The sequence below is a fragment of the Mandrillus leucophaeus genome, unplaced genomic scaffold (genome assembly GCF_000951045.1).
Source record: "Mandrillus leucophaeus isolate KB7577 unplaced genomic scaffold, Mleu.le_1.0 Scaffold747, whole genome shotgun sequence".
In the NCBI taxonomy this organism is placed as follows: domain Eukaryota; kingdom Metazoa; phylum Chordata; class Mammalia; order Primates; family Cercopithecidae; genus Mandrillus; species Mandrillus leucophaeus.
This window is the reverse complement of record NW_012108108.1, coordinates 934,889-949,959: the sequence shown is the minus strand read 5'-3', so window position 1 is coordinate 949,959 and position 15,071 is coordinate 934,889. Positions and strand designations below refer to the sequence as shown.

General features: G+C 40.2%; 1 protein-coding gene across 1 annotated transcript in view; it reads left to right on the top strand.

Annotated features, from left to right (window-relative positions):
* Nucleotides 1–15,071, top strand: part of EFCAB3 (EF-hand calcium binding domain 3) — a 49,894-nt gene that overhangs the window by 14,773 nt on the left and 20,050 nt on the right. The window contains exons 5-8 of the mRNA XM_011966128.1: nucleotides 2,288–2,364; nucleotides 5,968–6,111; nucleotides 7,393–7,464; nucleotides 8,876–8,996. Coding sequence (XP_011821518.1) covers nucleotides 2,288–2,364; nucleotides 5,968–6,111; nucleotides 7,393–7,464; nucleotides 8,876–8,996 — 414 coding nt within the window. The remainder of the gene's footprint in view (nucleotides 1–2,287; nucleotides 2,365–5,967; nucleotides 6,112–7,392; nucleotides 7,465–8,875; nucleotides 8,997–15,071) is intronic.

The following is a 15,071-nucleotide window of genomic DNA, read 5'->3' as shown; positions in this document are numbered from 1 at the left end:
ATTTTCAATTTACAATATTTTCAACTTATGATGGGTTTATAAGGATGTAACCCCATCATGAATCAAGGAACATCAGTAAAATAAATATAAAATAACCTATCTGAATAAGGACAAACCCGAGCTTCAGAAATTACAGGTTGGGCACAGTGGCACACACTTGCCATCCACTTTGGGAAGTAGACGAGGGAGGAACACTTGAGCCCAAGAGTTCAATACCAGCCTGAGCAACATAAGGAGATCTTGTCTCTACAAAAAATAAAAAATTAGCTGGGTATGGTGGCATGCACCTATGGTTCCAATTACACGGGAGGCTGAGGTGGAAGGATTCTTGAGCCTGGGTGGTCAAGGCTGCAGTGAGCCACGATCACACCACTGCACTCCAGCCTGGACCACAGAGGGAGACTCTGTCTTGAAAAAATGAGAGAAAGAGAAGAAATTCAAGTAGGTAATAAAGAGGAAGCACCAGAAGAAGAATTCAATGTTAGTAAAAACTGAGAAAATAAGACAAGTTAGATAAAATTCCACTTTCAAAAGTTAAGAACAGTTCTGAGACTATTATCTCCTTTTCTCCCAGGCCCCTCTTTGAAAATGAGTTGAATCTAATAAATACTTTAGGGGATACTAAATTAATAAACCATAATAATTTTTTGTTTAACTACAATGTTTAGTATTTCTTCTAGTTTTACTTTTTTGAGACAGAGTCTCGCTCTGTCACCCAGGCTGGATTGCAGCGACGTGATCTCCACTCCCAAGTAGCTGGGACTACAGGCGCCCGCCACCATGCCCAGTTAATTTTTTTTTTTTTTAATTTTTAGTAGAGACAAAGTTTCGCCGTGTTAGCCAGGATGGTCTTGATCTCCTGACCTCGTGATCCACCCGCCTCGGCCTCCCGAAGTGCTGGGATTATAGGCGTGGGCCACTGCGCCCGGCCTAGTTTTACTTTTTGAACTGCTTCTTATAAAGCCACAAAACTATGAGATTTCATATTTTTTAAACTTTTAGTTCTACAAGTATCAAAACTAAAGACACTTTAAATAAATTTATAAAATTGATTATAATTAAATGTTTGAGTTAAGTCACATTTACTTAAATGTAATTAAATTTTACTTATCATATTATAAGCAAACCCAGTTTTATATGATGTATTTTTGTGTTCTTAAACTAATAAATTACTTCAGATCTGTACAAAGTATCTTGAAAGTATTAATATGTTCCTGCCTTTCCCAGATTTTACTTTGCTGAATAAAGGAAAGGTCACCCAGGGTTTCAGATTTTCAGAAGTGTTCTCTATCTTTGTTTCTCTCTCTTACACACACATACATATGCTGTTAAAAATGCAATTTGACAATTGTAAAATAGTTGTAAAAGATTTTTTAAAAAGAAAGTTGTAAAATAGTCATAGATGCAAAGGTTTCTCTGTAAGGGTATTCACCACAACAATGTTTATACTTTTTTAAAATTTGAAACTCAAGGCTGAGAGTTGGAGCCAGAAAAAAAAGAAAATTGAAACAACTTCTATTTCTAACAACAGGAATAGTGTAAAGCATTATGGCCTTGATTTTTGGAGTCAGACAAATCTAGGTTTGAATCTCAGGTCTTCCGTTTACTATCTGTATAGCCTGAGACAAATAATTTAATTACTCTGAGCTTCTGTTTCCTATTGTATAAAATGGGAGAAATCATAACTGGTTTTTTGATTGTTTGTTTGTTTGTTTTTGAGATAGGATCTCACTGTCACCCAGGCTGAAGCAAAGTGGTACAATCTTGACTTACTGCTGCCTTGACCTCCCAAGCACAAGCATTCCTCCCACCTCAGCCTCCTGAGTGGCTAAGACTACAGGCCCATGCCAGCACATCTGGCTAATTTTTTTTGTTTTTTGTAGAGACAGGGTGTTGCTATGTTGCCCAAGCTGGTCTTGAGCTCCTGGGCTCAAGCGATTCTCTTGCCTTGACCTCCCAAAGGGCTAGGATTATAGCCACCATGGCGGGCCTGAAATTATAATTTTTTAAGGGAGGGGTGTTGGGCATCCATGGCTGGCCTGAAATTACAATTTTTTAAGGGAGGGGTGATGGGCAAGTTTAGGGCAGAGGTGGATCTCAGTGGCCAACAATTTCTCACTGTTCATCCTGTAGCTATTGACTATCCTAAATAGAAGATCCCTTAGGATAGTAGACTGGATACATTGAGATGCTACAGTCATTCCAGTAGCAGAAACTGATGAATAGGACTAATGTCTGCTGGTTTCACATATGTAGTAAACCTAAATATTTTCATATCTTTCCTCAGGGATAGAGACTTACCAGGATCTCTTCAATGCCAATTACAACACAAAGAAAAGAAGCTAAGTGCTTCACAAATGGCAGGTAATGAGAATCATCCTCAAAACTGAAGCATAGATAACAGCTCCTTAATATGTCTGATCCTTTCTTCTCTAAGAAAGATCTGAGATTTCACAGGTTGTCTACACCACCATCATTTGAGAGAAAGGGAAAAAAACTTATATTTTTGTGAGACAGGAGGGAAATTGCTTTTAAATGGACATCTCCCTAGAATTTAGGCAGTGCTAGTCAAATAATTGTATTCAAAGAAGAACTTGTGGGTGTGGAAAAGAACAAATGCAAAAATAACAAAAATAACAAAAGAACAAGTATAAATCAAGTAATAAAGAACACAAACACAGCTACAGTCCTAGGATTTCTCAAAGAAAAAAATATAATGATAAAATGAGCTACACTGGTTAAAGTTTATTCATCCAAACAACAAATATTTATTTAATGCCAAAAATGTACTAGGTGTGGGAAACATAACAAAACAAGTTAGACATGGTAGGACCTGATAGGAAGTCTAACAGGGAAGACAGGCTGTTAAACCATGAACTTGCTGGGCACAGTGGCTCACACCTGTAATCCCAGCACTTTGGGAGCCTGAGGCAGGCCAGGCCGATCACCTGAGGTCAGGAGTTCAAGACCAGCTTGGCCAATATGGTGAAACCCTGTCTCTACTAAAAATACAAAACTTAGCTGGGCGTGGTGGTGGACACCTGTAATCCCAGCTATTTGGGAGGCTGAGGCAGGGAGAATTGCTTGAACCTGGGAAGCGGAGGTTGCAGTGAGCAGAGATCACACCACTGCACTCAAGCCTGGCCGACAAAGCGAGACTCCATCTCAGAAAAAAAGCCACGAACTTGCTGAATAAATCATTTAAATTACAATATAACACAAGTTATGATAGGAAAAGTATAGAGTGTTATAGGAGCTTAAAGGAAAGCCTCCTAAATTTAGTCTTGTGAGGGAAGAAGGGGAGTCCCAGAGAAGGCTGAATGGCGACTAGGAGTAAATCAGGCAAATAGTGCTGAGAGGAGTGTTCTAGGCAAAAAGAACAGAATCTACAAAGGCCAGAGAAAAGGGAAAACATCACGCACTAGAAAAATTCAAAGAAGTCAAGTGTGGGTATGTTTGGGTTGCGTCTGGTTTCTGGAGAGGCTGATGCTTTACTCCACTAAATTTAGAACCAATTTAGAAATTGACCCAGGAGACAGAAATGAATCAAAGAATCAATCGACTTTGACCAGCCCTGAGAGGGGCAGTCCCTCCAGGGCCAGCAAGGCCCCAGATAACAAAACATCAAATATGGAAACTAGAAAATGTGTTCCTTACAGTGCTTAATCCTCACAGCTTTCCTATGAGAGGTTAATTTGTTCATTCTACAAATATTTACTGAATACTTCAAGATCCCTAGCATCTCCCATCCTCACTGTCAATAGGTCTCCTTACTTTCCTGAAGAAAACTGAAGCAATCAGAGTAGAATGTCCATAGACTCTCACTTCCATGTCTGCCTCCTTACCAGCATCTGTATCCATATACTCTGTCTTCCAACAACTTTTTCTATTTGAGCAATAAAAATTAATAATACAGAACTGATTATAACCCAAAGTATAAAATAAACATGCATGAATCTACACTGATAGAAATAAATGACTAATTTTTTTTTTTTTTTTTGAGATGGAGTCTCGCTCTGTCACCCAGACCGGAGTGCAGTGGCGCGATCTTGGCTACCTCCCGGTTCACACCATTCTCCTGCCTCAGCCTCCCGAGTAGCTGGGACTACAGGTGCCCGCCACCACGCCCAGCTAATTTTTCGTATTTTTTAGTAGAAACGGGGTTTCACCGTGATAGCCAGGATGGTCTTGATCTCCTGACCTCGTGATCCGCCCGCCTTGGCCTCCCAAAGTGCTGGGATTACAGGCAGGAGCCACTGCTCCCAGCCATAAATGACTAAATTTTTAATAGGAAGAAGAGACAAATGGCAGAGGTAGCAATAGCTGGAGGGGGAAATGGGGTCACAATGTACTTTTTAAGGGAGAAATAGCAAAAGTTTATACAACAATAGGATTGATATAATAGAAAATGAAAAAATGATATTTCCCTTACCTAAGGGGGGACCCTTTCTTAGGTAAATTCTTTGAATATGAGAGAGGGGATGAGTTCCAATACACAAGGGAGGGATTAGCTCTGGATAAGAGCATACAGTTTATTTGCAGCACAGAGAGAAAGGAAGGTCATGCAGGTACAGGTGCTAGTCAGGAAACAGACACAAAGGTGGGAGTGTATAGGAATTCCATTTCTCTTCTTCTTTCTAATCATTCACCCAGAATTACTTTTTCTTTTTTCCATGGTATGTATCACCTTCTAAAATGGCATCTAATTTACCTATTTATTACATTTATATGAAGGCACAGATCTTTGTCTATGTAGTGCGCTAATATATCCTAAGCACTTGGAGCAATGCCTGGTCCATGGAAAGCATGCAATCAATATATGTTGACTGCCTACTAACATGCAAGAGATAATGGGAAAAACAGAAACAAGTCAGAGATAGTTTGGTTCCAGCCCTAGAGAAGCCTACCTTTTATCAAGGAGAAAGATATTACCTTTTTACATTACACACTTACAGAGCAGGTATCATTATCTCTGTAGGAGATTAATCATTCTTATACATAGAGATGCTGAGACTTGAACATGATATGAAGTAAGTTTTATTTTGGTGTCATTTGGAATATATTTTGTTCCCGGTTTATTTCCTCATTCACTAATTTCAGAAAATACTTATCTAATTTTGGCTCCAGTTAGTGCCTTGACTATTTCTTTGAAAAACTTTGGATCCATATAAAACACACACACATATATATAATTTGGGTCCAATTTGACAAATTAGTTTTCTATTGCTGCTGTAACAAATTGCCACACACATAACAGCTTAAAACAACACAAATTTATTATCTCACAGTTCTATAAGTCAGAAGTGCAGGTGGGCACAGCTGGTTTCTTTTCTCTGTGTCTTATAGGACTGAAATTAAGGTGTTGGCCAGCCTGGCCTCTTATTTAGGGGCACTGGAGGAGAATCTGCTTCCAGTCTCATTCAGATTTTTGGCAGAATTCTGTTCTTTTCTCTTGTAGGACTGACATTCCAGTTTCCCTGCTGTTTATCAGCCAGGAGCTTCTCAGCCTCTTTAGCAGGCAGAGAAGTTCCTGGCTGATAAACCAGCAATGGTGGGTGAGGTCTTTCTCTTGCTCTAAATCTCTCTGATTTCTGCCACATCTCTCTGGCTTCTAGCTATATAAGGGATAATGTAATTAGATCAAGCCCAGAAGAATCTATCTTAATTATATGTACAAAGTCCCTTTTGCCATGTAAGATAGCATATTCACAGGTTAAGGGATTACAGTGTGGATATCTTTGGAAGGCCATCTTACTTACCAACACTTGGTTTTGCAACAGTTAGTTCATTCCAGTTCAAGTTCCATGGAAGGATACTGTATAAGAAATGTCTATTAAGCACTCATTTTTTCACAATCCTTTTTTTAGAACATGATCTCCAGTCAACTATATTGTCTGTCCTAGTCCTATTAGTGTATATACTTATTCTTGAATAACTGTCCTGAATAACTTAATCCTATTTCCCCAGCTTTCCAAGATGCCTACAACTTCTTCAACAAGGACAAAACTGGCTGTATTGATTTCCATGGACTGATGTGCACTGTAGCTAAGCTGGGAATGAATCTAACCAAGCATGATGTCTATAATGAATTGAAATGTGCTGATATTGATCGTGAGTCATTTGGCTTCTCATTGCTTTTCCCATAAAAGATTTTTGTGAATATATAGTTTTCTTTTAATGACTGTATAAACATGAGAAACAAACCTTATTTACTTGCTCCCATATATATATATTTGTATATTTGCATATTTGTATATGTTTGTAGACTATATATTTGAATACTATATACAAATACGCATATATGTATATATCCATATATCTATGTATACACACACATATGTATCCTTAAAGAGACACACACATATGTGTGTGTGTCTGTGTGTGTATGGTGTATGTCCCTTTAAGGAGATCAGTGAGGTATGTGTACAAGTTGTGAAATCAAATTAATCCTAGAAAATGGACTATTTGAAAAACGCTGTGTAGAAGTCAAGAGTGATTGTCTGATTTCAATATCAAATTCAGGTTACCTGTCCTGATGTACATGAAAGCTGTACATGGAGGGTGCCCTGAAGTAACAGATACAAAAGCAGTAACAATGTTAATAATGACTCATTACCAAGAGAATTCAAGCCTTTTGTTTCTGTTTGAATCAAAATAGAACAAATCTTTCTTTTTCCATCAAGTCCTACCTACACTGAATTTTAAATGCCATAGCACTTTTGTTGGTATTTTTAAAGCATACAGGTAATGTTTTTAGTGAATATACTGACCGAATTATTAGTAGCCCAAACTGATATGCTGTGTGAAAAATATATTCAGCATATTATCTCCTCTCACCTCTGTCTACCCAACTGTCAGTGCCCCATTCAATCAACATCAGTTCCACCTGTCATTCAATGTCACTTAAGGTGTCACTTGCTTCTACTAACCGTGTCAAATTTTTCTGTTATTTCATGGAAACACACACATACCCCTCTAATAATACTCATCATCCTCCAATTTTAGAGGAAATGGAATACAGCTTGGGGATGTTAAAATAGGAATAATAGGGGCGGTTATAGCATGGGAAGACAGGGCAGATTCCTTGCAAACATGGCCAGGCTCTGAGAAAAGAGCAGGCGGACAGACTGCAATGGCTGGGTGTTCCTGGCTGGATGTTTACAACCACTGTTGCTTCTGTGGGCTGTGGAGGACTCATGTAATGGTGCTAAGACCACTTCAAGAAGACCAGGGCTCACCTGAGCATATTTCCAATGCTCTTTTTTTGCTCAATTCAAATGCTCTTTTTTTAATATTAAATCATCCAGAGTGTTTTAATTTTTACATTTAATATATACTCTGATAATTTAAATACATCTTATCATTGTCCTGAGTCTCAGATTTTTGTTGCAGGAGATGGGAAGGTGAACTTCTCAGACTTTATCAAGGTGCTAACAGATAAGAATCTCTTCCTCAAGGCAGTGGGTAAGTACAGACGTTATGAACAGAAGGCAGCTGGGCAGCTACAACTCACTGCACAGTAAACATCATTCACAGGCTTCCAGTTGGGAGACAGGTCAGGAAGGTGTAGTCTGGGATGTGAGTTACTTTTGAACTGCTTCTCCAGAACAGTATTTGCTAAACAAATTGGTACAGTGTTAACTACATCAGGCAGGCACTTGCACTGTCCAAATGCCTCCTGCAGGAGACACTGCCCTTTGGTCTCCAGTGAGAACACTGAGTGAGTGACTGGTGTAGAAAAATTTGGCTGCCTTCTATAATGTCTGAATTCTTTTTTTTTTTTTTTTTTTTTTTGAGACGGAGTCTTGCTCCGTCGTCCAGGCTGGAGTGCAGTGGTGCGATCTCGGTGCACTGCAAGCTCTGCCTCCCGGGTTCATGCCATTCTCCTGCCTCAGCCTCCCAGTAGCTGGCACTACAGGTGCCTGCCACCACACTCGGCTAATTTTTTGTATTTTTAGTAGAGATGGGGTTTCACAGCATTAGCCAGGATGGTCTCGATCTCCTGACCTCATGATCCACCCACCTCGGCCTCCCAAAGTGCTGGGATTACAGGCGTGAGTCACTGCGCCTGGCCTATAATGTCTGAATTATTTACCAAGTGTATGCACTACTTTGAGAGGCATTGCTTTTATTTTTTAAAAAAATTTTTTTTCACAAAAAGAAAAATGCACTCTCATGTAAATCTAGAGTGTCGATAATTTACTGTTCTTGAAAAAATAGCTTCCTCACACTGATGAAGCCTCTACCCTCAGTGCTAGAGCTGAAGAGTCTGCTGTAGGTTAGAAAGCATTAGTTAAGGTGTCACATGCTTCCACTAACTAATAGAAAATAATTTTTCTGTTATTTCTCCCCCAAGGTTATAAATGATGTGTAGGTATAGTGGAAATATTGTCATTAATCCCCTCATTGTTTATAAGTTTAACAGGCTGCCTTGGAAAAGCTAATCATTATTCATGTTTTCTAGGATAAACATTCCAAATTCCAAATACTGTATACAGTTTTGAAAATATATTCATTCATAAGCTATGAACTGTTCTTAGGATAAAGAGAAGTTATTTCTTACAAGTAGTACTATAGTAATGGGAGTTTGCCTAGAACCAGGAAATAATCATTAACACAAAATTCATGTTTGTGTTAAAAATATCACTACATTTGCTTAGACGTTATTGAACTAAAAGTATTTTTTAACATTCCATTTTATTCTGTCTGCTCAGTAACCAAAATGGCCTTTCTACCAAATAGAACAGACTTTTAATGTTTTACTGTACCTCTAGTTCCTGACTTGATATTATTATTATAAATAATCAGTAAAGACGTGGTCGATTTCTAATTTCAGAAGGTATTTAAAAATCTATCTTTTGTTTTCCCTCCATAGTTCCAGAAAAGGAGACCTGTTTAGATTTAGCTGGCAACCCAGGAATCCTATTGTTTGAAATCCTATCAAAGCTTCTAGAGACTTCAGCCCTACCCAAAAAGTCTATACTAGAAATAGTAAGGTAAGTGAGAAGGAAAGGAGCAGAAACAGCCTTCTCAGAAGCATTATGAAGATATTAACATGGCAGTCACCTCTCACTAACATCCAACTCCACAGGGTCTGGTCCAAAACTAAGGAGAAGAAGGTATCTGGGCAAATGCCCTTGTGCTACAACGTGAGACCTTATTCCCTCATCTCCACAATCCTGCCCAGTTCTAAAACTGCAAAGCTGACCTCAAACCACCTCAGGGCCCCACTGAGGACCTAAGACAACCAAGAAATTTTAGCCTCCTCTATCTCAGGCCAAAGAATCCCAGCAGAACAAGACTTTTCCAGGAATAATTTTGGGTGGGCTTAGAAATCTAGTTTGGAATATAAGATGCTCTTGTTCGTGCTGAAACTACCAGGGGCTCTTGAGATGAGGTACAGCAAATTCAGACCTCTGAAAGTAGCCTTTGGACTAGAGCAGAGCCAGAATTAGACTTGAGACTAAAGGATGAGGAAACATTCTCATCCTTTAAACCTTTAATTCTCATCCTTTAAATAAATAACACACACCAACTGTGTTATTTATTCCAGCAAGTAGTGCTGAAAGTAAATCACTTCAATCTATTTTTATCATTGTCTTATAGAAATTAAACAAATGTTGCTATTATCAGTCTTTCTCAACTCATACTCCTTCAAAGCATTCCAGTCTCCACCTAGAGAGACTTAAGAGTATAGAATACCACCAACAATGTAAAAATCTTCTTCTGCCCCTCAATAGGTAGTCTCTTTATACTCTCCTATCGCTCTGTCAGATGTAGAATAGAGGATGCACAAAATTCTACTTTTCATTCCAACTCAAAGACACTTAGTAAAGCCTAATGTTAGTACACAAATTCGATACTTGGTTTAACTTCTCGATCTCAGTTTCCTCATCTATAAAAAGGGAATGATAATACCTACCTTATAGGACAATTGTGGGACTGATGTGTGACAATACATGTGAAGTGCTTAGCATATTATAAGAGCTCAATAAATGTTAGCTATTATTATTGTGTGGAAGTAACTAGACTAAGCACACACATACTATCTTGAAAATTGAAGCTTCAGCTGGGCGGTGACTCACGCCTATAATCCCAGCACTTTGGGAGGCTGAGGCAGGCGAATCACAAGGTCAGGAGTTTGAGACCAGCCTGGCCAACATGGTGAAACCCTGTCTCTACTAAAAATACAAAAATTAGCCGGGCGTAGTGGTGGGCGCCTGTAATCTCAGCTACTCGGGAGGCCAAGGCAGGAAAATAGCTTGAACCTGGGATGCGGAGGTTGCAGTGAGCTGAGATCACTCCACTGCACCCCAGCCTGGGCAACAGAGTGAGACTCTATCTCAAAAAAAATAAAAAAGAAAAAAAAAGAAAATTGAAGCTTCATTTAAAAAAAATTATAGCCAAGCACCATGGCTCGTACTTGTAATCTCAGCCACTCAGGGGGCTGAGATGGGAGGATGACTTAAGACTAGAAGCTCCGGCCGGACACGGTGGCTCAAGCCTGTAATCCCAGCACTTTGGGAGGCCGAGACGGGCGGATCACGAGGTCAGGAGATCGAGACTATCCTGGCTAATACGGTGAAACCCCGTCTCTACTAAAAAATACAAAAAAAGTAGCCGGGCGAGGTGGCGGGCGCCTGTAGTCCCAGCTACTCGGGAGGCTGAGGCAGGAGAATGGCATAAACCCAGGAGGCGGAGCTTGCAGTGAGCTGAGATCCGGCCACTGCACTCCAGCCTGGGCGACAGAGTGAGACTCCGTCTCAAAAAAAAAAAAATAAAAAAAAAGACTAGAAGCTCCATATCAGCCTGGGCAACATAGCAAGACCCCCAACTCTACAAAATTTAAAAAATTAACTAGGCATGGTGGCGAATACCTGTAGTCCAAGCTATTCAAGAAGTTCATTTGAGCCCAGGAATTTGAGGTCACAGTGAGCTGTGATTGTGCCACTGCACTCCAACCTGGGCAACAGAGTGAGACCTTCCTCTAAAAAAAAATAAAAATAAATTTTTTAAAAAAGAATATACATATTATCTAATTTAATCCTCACCTCCCTAATGAGTATATACTATGATCACTCCCACTTTACAGATGAAAAAGCTGCAGCACAGGTCAGTTAAATAAGTTGCCCAAGAGGGAGTTGTACCTATATTTTAGCACAGTCTGATTCCAGAACTCATGCTCTTATTTATCTCCCTATACTGCCTCTCACACCCAGTAAGTGCTTAGGAAATGTTAGCTGATGTTGGCGTTTTTATTGTTATTGTGGCGTGGCTGTTACTTATCTGGTTATCTTATCTGGTTATTATTTATCTGGTCATCTTGCTATTGACTGATACCTAAGGAGATTAAAAATGTTTAAGACATAGTATTTAACGTATAAATGGAGACATTTTGAGAGGCTAAGGTGCATAGATCACTTGAGCCCATGAGTTTGAGACCAACCTGGGCAACCTGGTGAAACCCTGTGTCTACAAAAAGTAGCTCTTTCTTTTTTTTTTTTTTTAATTAGCTCTTTCACTCAGGCCTGTGGTGACAACAGGATGGGCAAGTATCATGGACTTCATGCTGCTAGGAAGCGCCATAGTCACTGACGAGACCAGAAGTGGCATGATAAACAGTACAAGAAAGCCCATTTGGGCACAGCCCTGAAGGCCAGCCCTTTTGAGGGTTGCATGAGAGGTGCTTCTCATGCAAAAGGAATTGTGCTGGAAAAAGTAGGGGTTGAAGCCAAACAGCCAAATTCTGCCATCAGGAAGTGTGCCAGCATCCAGCTGATCAAGAATAGCAAGAAAATCACAGCCTTTGTACCCAATGGTGGTTGCTTGAACTTTATTGAGAAAAACGGTAAAGTTCTTGTTGCTGGATTTGATTAAAAAGGTCATGCTGGGCTGGGCACAGTGGCTCACGCTTGTAATCCCAGCACTTTGGGAGGCCAAGGCGGGTGGATCATGAGGTCAGGAGTTCAAGACCAGCCTGGCCAACATGGTGAAACCCCATCCCTACTAAAAATTTTTAAAAATTAGCTAGGCATGGTGGCAGGCGCCTATAATCCCAGCTACTCAGGAGGCTGAGGCAGGAGAATCGCTTGAACCTGGGAGGCAGCGGTTGTGTTGAGCCGAGATCATGCCACTGCACTTCAGCCTGGGCAATGAGAGCGAGACTCCATCTCAAAAAAAAAAAAAAAAAAAAAAAAGGTGATATTCCTGGAGTCTGCTTTAAGGTTGTCAAAGTACCCAATGTCTCTCTTTTGGCCCTATACAAAGGCACAAAGGAAAGACCAAGATCATAAACTTGAATGGTGAAAACACTGTGGTGATGGGCTAGGTGTGGTGGCTCACGTCTGTAATTCCAACACTTTGGGAGGCCAAGGCAGCAATCCTGGATTGCTTGAGGCCAGGAGTTCAAGACCAGCCTGGCCAACATGGTGAAACCCCGTCTCTACTGAAAATAAAAAAATTTGCTGGGTGTGGTACTGTGCGCTTATAATCCCAGCTACTCAGGAGGCCAAGGCACAAGCATCGCTTGAATCTGGGAGGTAGAGGTTGCAGTGAGTTGAGATCGCACCACTGCACTCCAGCCTGGATGACAGAGTGAGACTTAGTCTCAAAAATAAAGGAAAAAAAACCGTAGCGGTAAATTTTTGTATGCAAAAAACAACAAAAAATTAGCCACCATGGTGGCACACACCTGTTGTCTCAGCTACTTAAAGGGCTAAAGCAGGAGGATTGCTTGAGCCTGGGGGTCAAGGCTATAGTGAGCCATGTTCACCCCACTGCACTCCAGCCTGAGTGACAAAATGAGACCCTGTCTCAAAAGAAAGAAAGAAAGAAAATAATAATTATATGTGTATACACACACACACACACACACACACACACATATGGAGAGAAAAGTCAGAAATATGTGGATATTTAAATAAATATACAGAAGTAAATTAATTCAAAATATGTTAAATAAATGTCAAATAGGTGGCAAAGGTAATTCATTTAATTTCCTGAGAAAGCAAGTCTTGATTTGGTTAATGGTAGAATTTGATAGGTATTCACATAGTTGATACCATTTATTGAACATATATTAAATGCAAAGCTCTGAGCAAGCACTTTACATACATTAATTTTTCCCTGGCTAATAACTGGTCTCCCTGCTTGCACCTTTGACTGCTGCTCCCCTGCTCTGCCTGCTGAACAGCCTACTCACAACACTCCCTGTGTCTAGCTGACTCCTTGACTCCTACAGCACCAAATGAGTCTTCCAAACACTGCAGATCATATCACTCCTCCACTCAAAACCTTCAAAACCCTCCCATTTCCCTCAGAGTAAAAGCCAAAGTCTTTTTTTCTTTTTTTCTTTTTTTCTTTTTTGAGACAGGGTCTTGCAGTGGCACCATAATGGTTCACTGAAGCCTCAACCTCCCAGGTTTAAGTGATCCTCCCATCTCAGCCTCCCAAATAGCTGGGATTACAGGTGTGCACCATCACACCTGGCTAATTTTTCTATTTTTTGTGGAGATAGGTATTCACTATGTTGCCCAGGCTGGTCTCAAACTCCTGGGTTCAAGAGATCTGCTCACCTCAGCCTCCCAAAGTGCTAGGATTACAGGAGTGAGTCACCGCCTGGCCCCAAGCCAAAGCCTTTATAATGACATATTGGCCCTCTATGTGCACTGCATTCCCCTTTGACCTCTTTGACTTTGTCTCTGTTACTCTGCTCTAGCCATGCTGGCCTCCTTACTCTTCCTCATATACATCAAACACGCTCCCACCTCAAGGCCTTTGTTGCACTTGCTTTTCCCTCTATCTGGATACTTTTCCCCTGGGTAGACCATGACTCACTCAACTCACTCTCACTACCTTTGGTTCTTTGTTCAAATGTCATCTCAGCAAAGCCTTCTCTAACCACCCTGTTTAAAACTGCAACCCTCCTACCACTCCCTGTCCCCACTTCTCTGCTTTATTTTTCTTCATACTATTTATCACCTTTTAATATGCAATACAATTTACTTAATCATTTTATTAACTGTATTCTCATGCTATAATGTAAGTTCCTTGAGAACAGGAATTATTTTTTGTGTGTTTTATTCACTGCTATCTTCTCAGTATCTATTATAGGAAAATGCTTGATATACACCAAGAGCTCAGTAATTATTTGCTGAATGACCTCCATTTAATAGCCTAATCAAACCAGTGAGGTAGGTCCTGATACCTCCGTTTGCATACAGACAAGGAGAAAGAGGCACAGAGAAGATCACACTAGGATCTCCAGCCCAGATCTTCCCTCTAGGGTTTCCATCTGCCTACTGGGCATCTCCATTTGTAAGCCCCACAGCCACTTCAAACCAAAAAGGTAAAAACTTAATTTATCTATTTGTCCATACATACTTCTTTTTTTTCTTATTTTTTTAAATTATACTTTAAGTTCTAGGGTACATGTGCACAACGTGCAGGTTTGTTACATATGTATACGTGTGCCATGTTGGTGTGCTGCACCCATTAACTCGTCATTTACATTAGGTATATCTCCTAATGCTATCCCTCCTCCTTCCCCCCACCCCACAACAGGCCCCAGTGTGTGATGTTCCCTACCCTGTGTCCAAGTCTTCTCATTGTTCAATTCCCACCGATGAGTGAGAACATGCAGTGTTTGGTTTTCTGTCCCTGTGATAGTTTGCTCAGAATGATGGTTTCCAGCTTCATCCATGTCCCTACAAAGGACATGAACTCATCCTTTTTTATGGTTGCATAGTATTCCATGGTTTATATGTGCCACATTTTCTTAATCCATTCTATCATTGATGGACATTTGGGTTGGTTCTAAGTCTTGGCTATTGTGAATAGTGCCACAATAAACATACTTGTGCATGTGTCTTTATAGCAGCATGATTTATAATCCCTTGGGTATATACACAGTAATGGGATGTCTGGGTCAAATGGTATTTCTAGTTCTAGATCCTTGAGGAATCGCCACACTCTCTTCCACAATGGTTGAACTAGTTTACAGTCCCACCAACAGTGTAAAAGTGTTCCTATTTCTCCACATCCTCTCCAGCACCTGTTGTTTCCTGACTTTT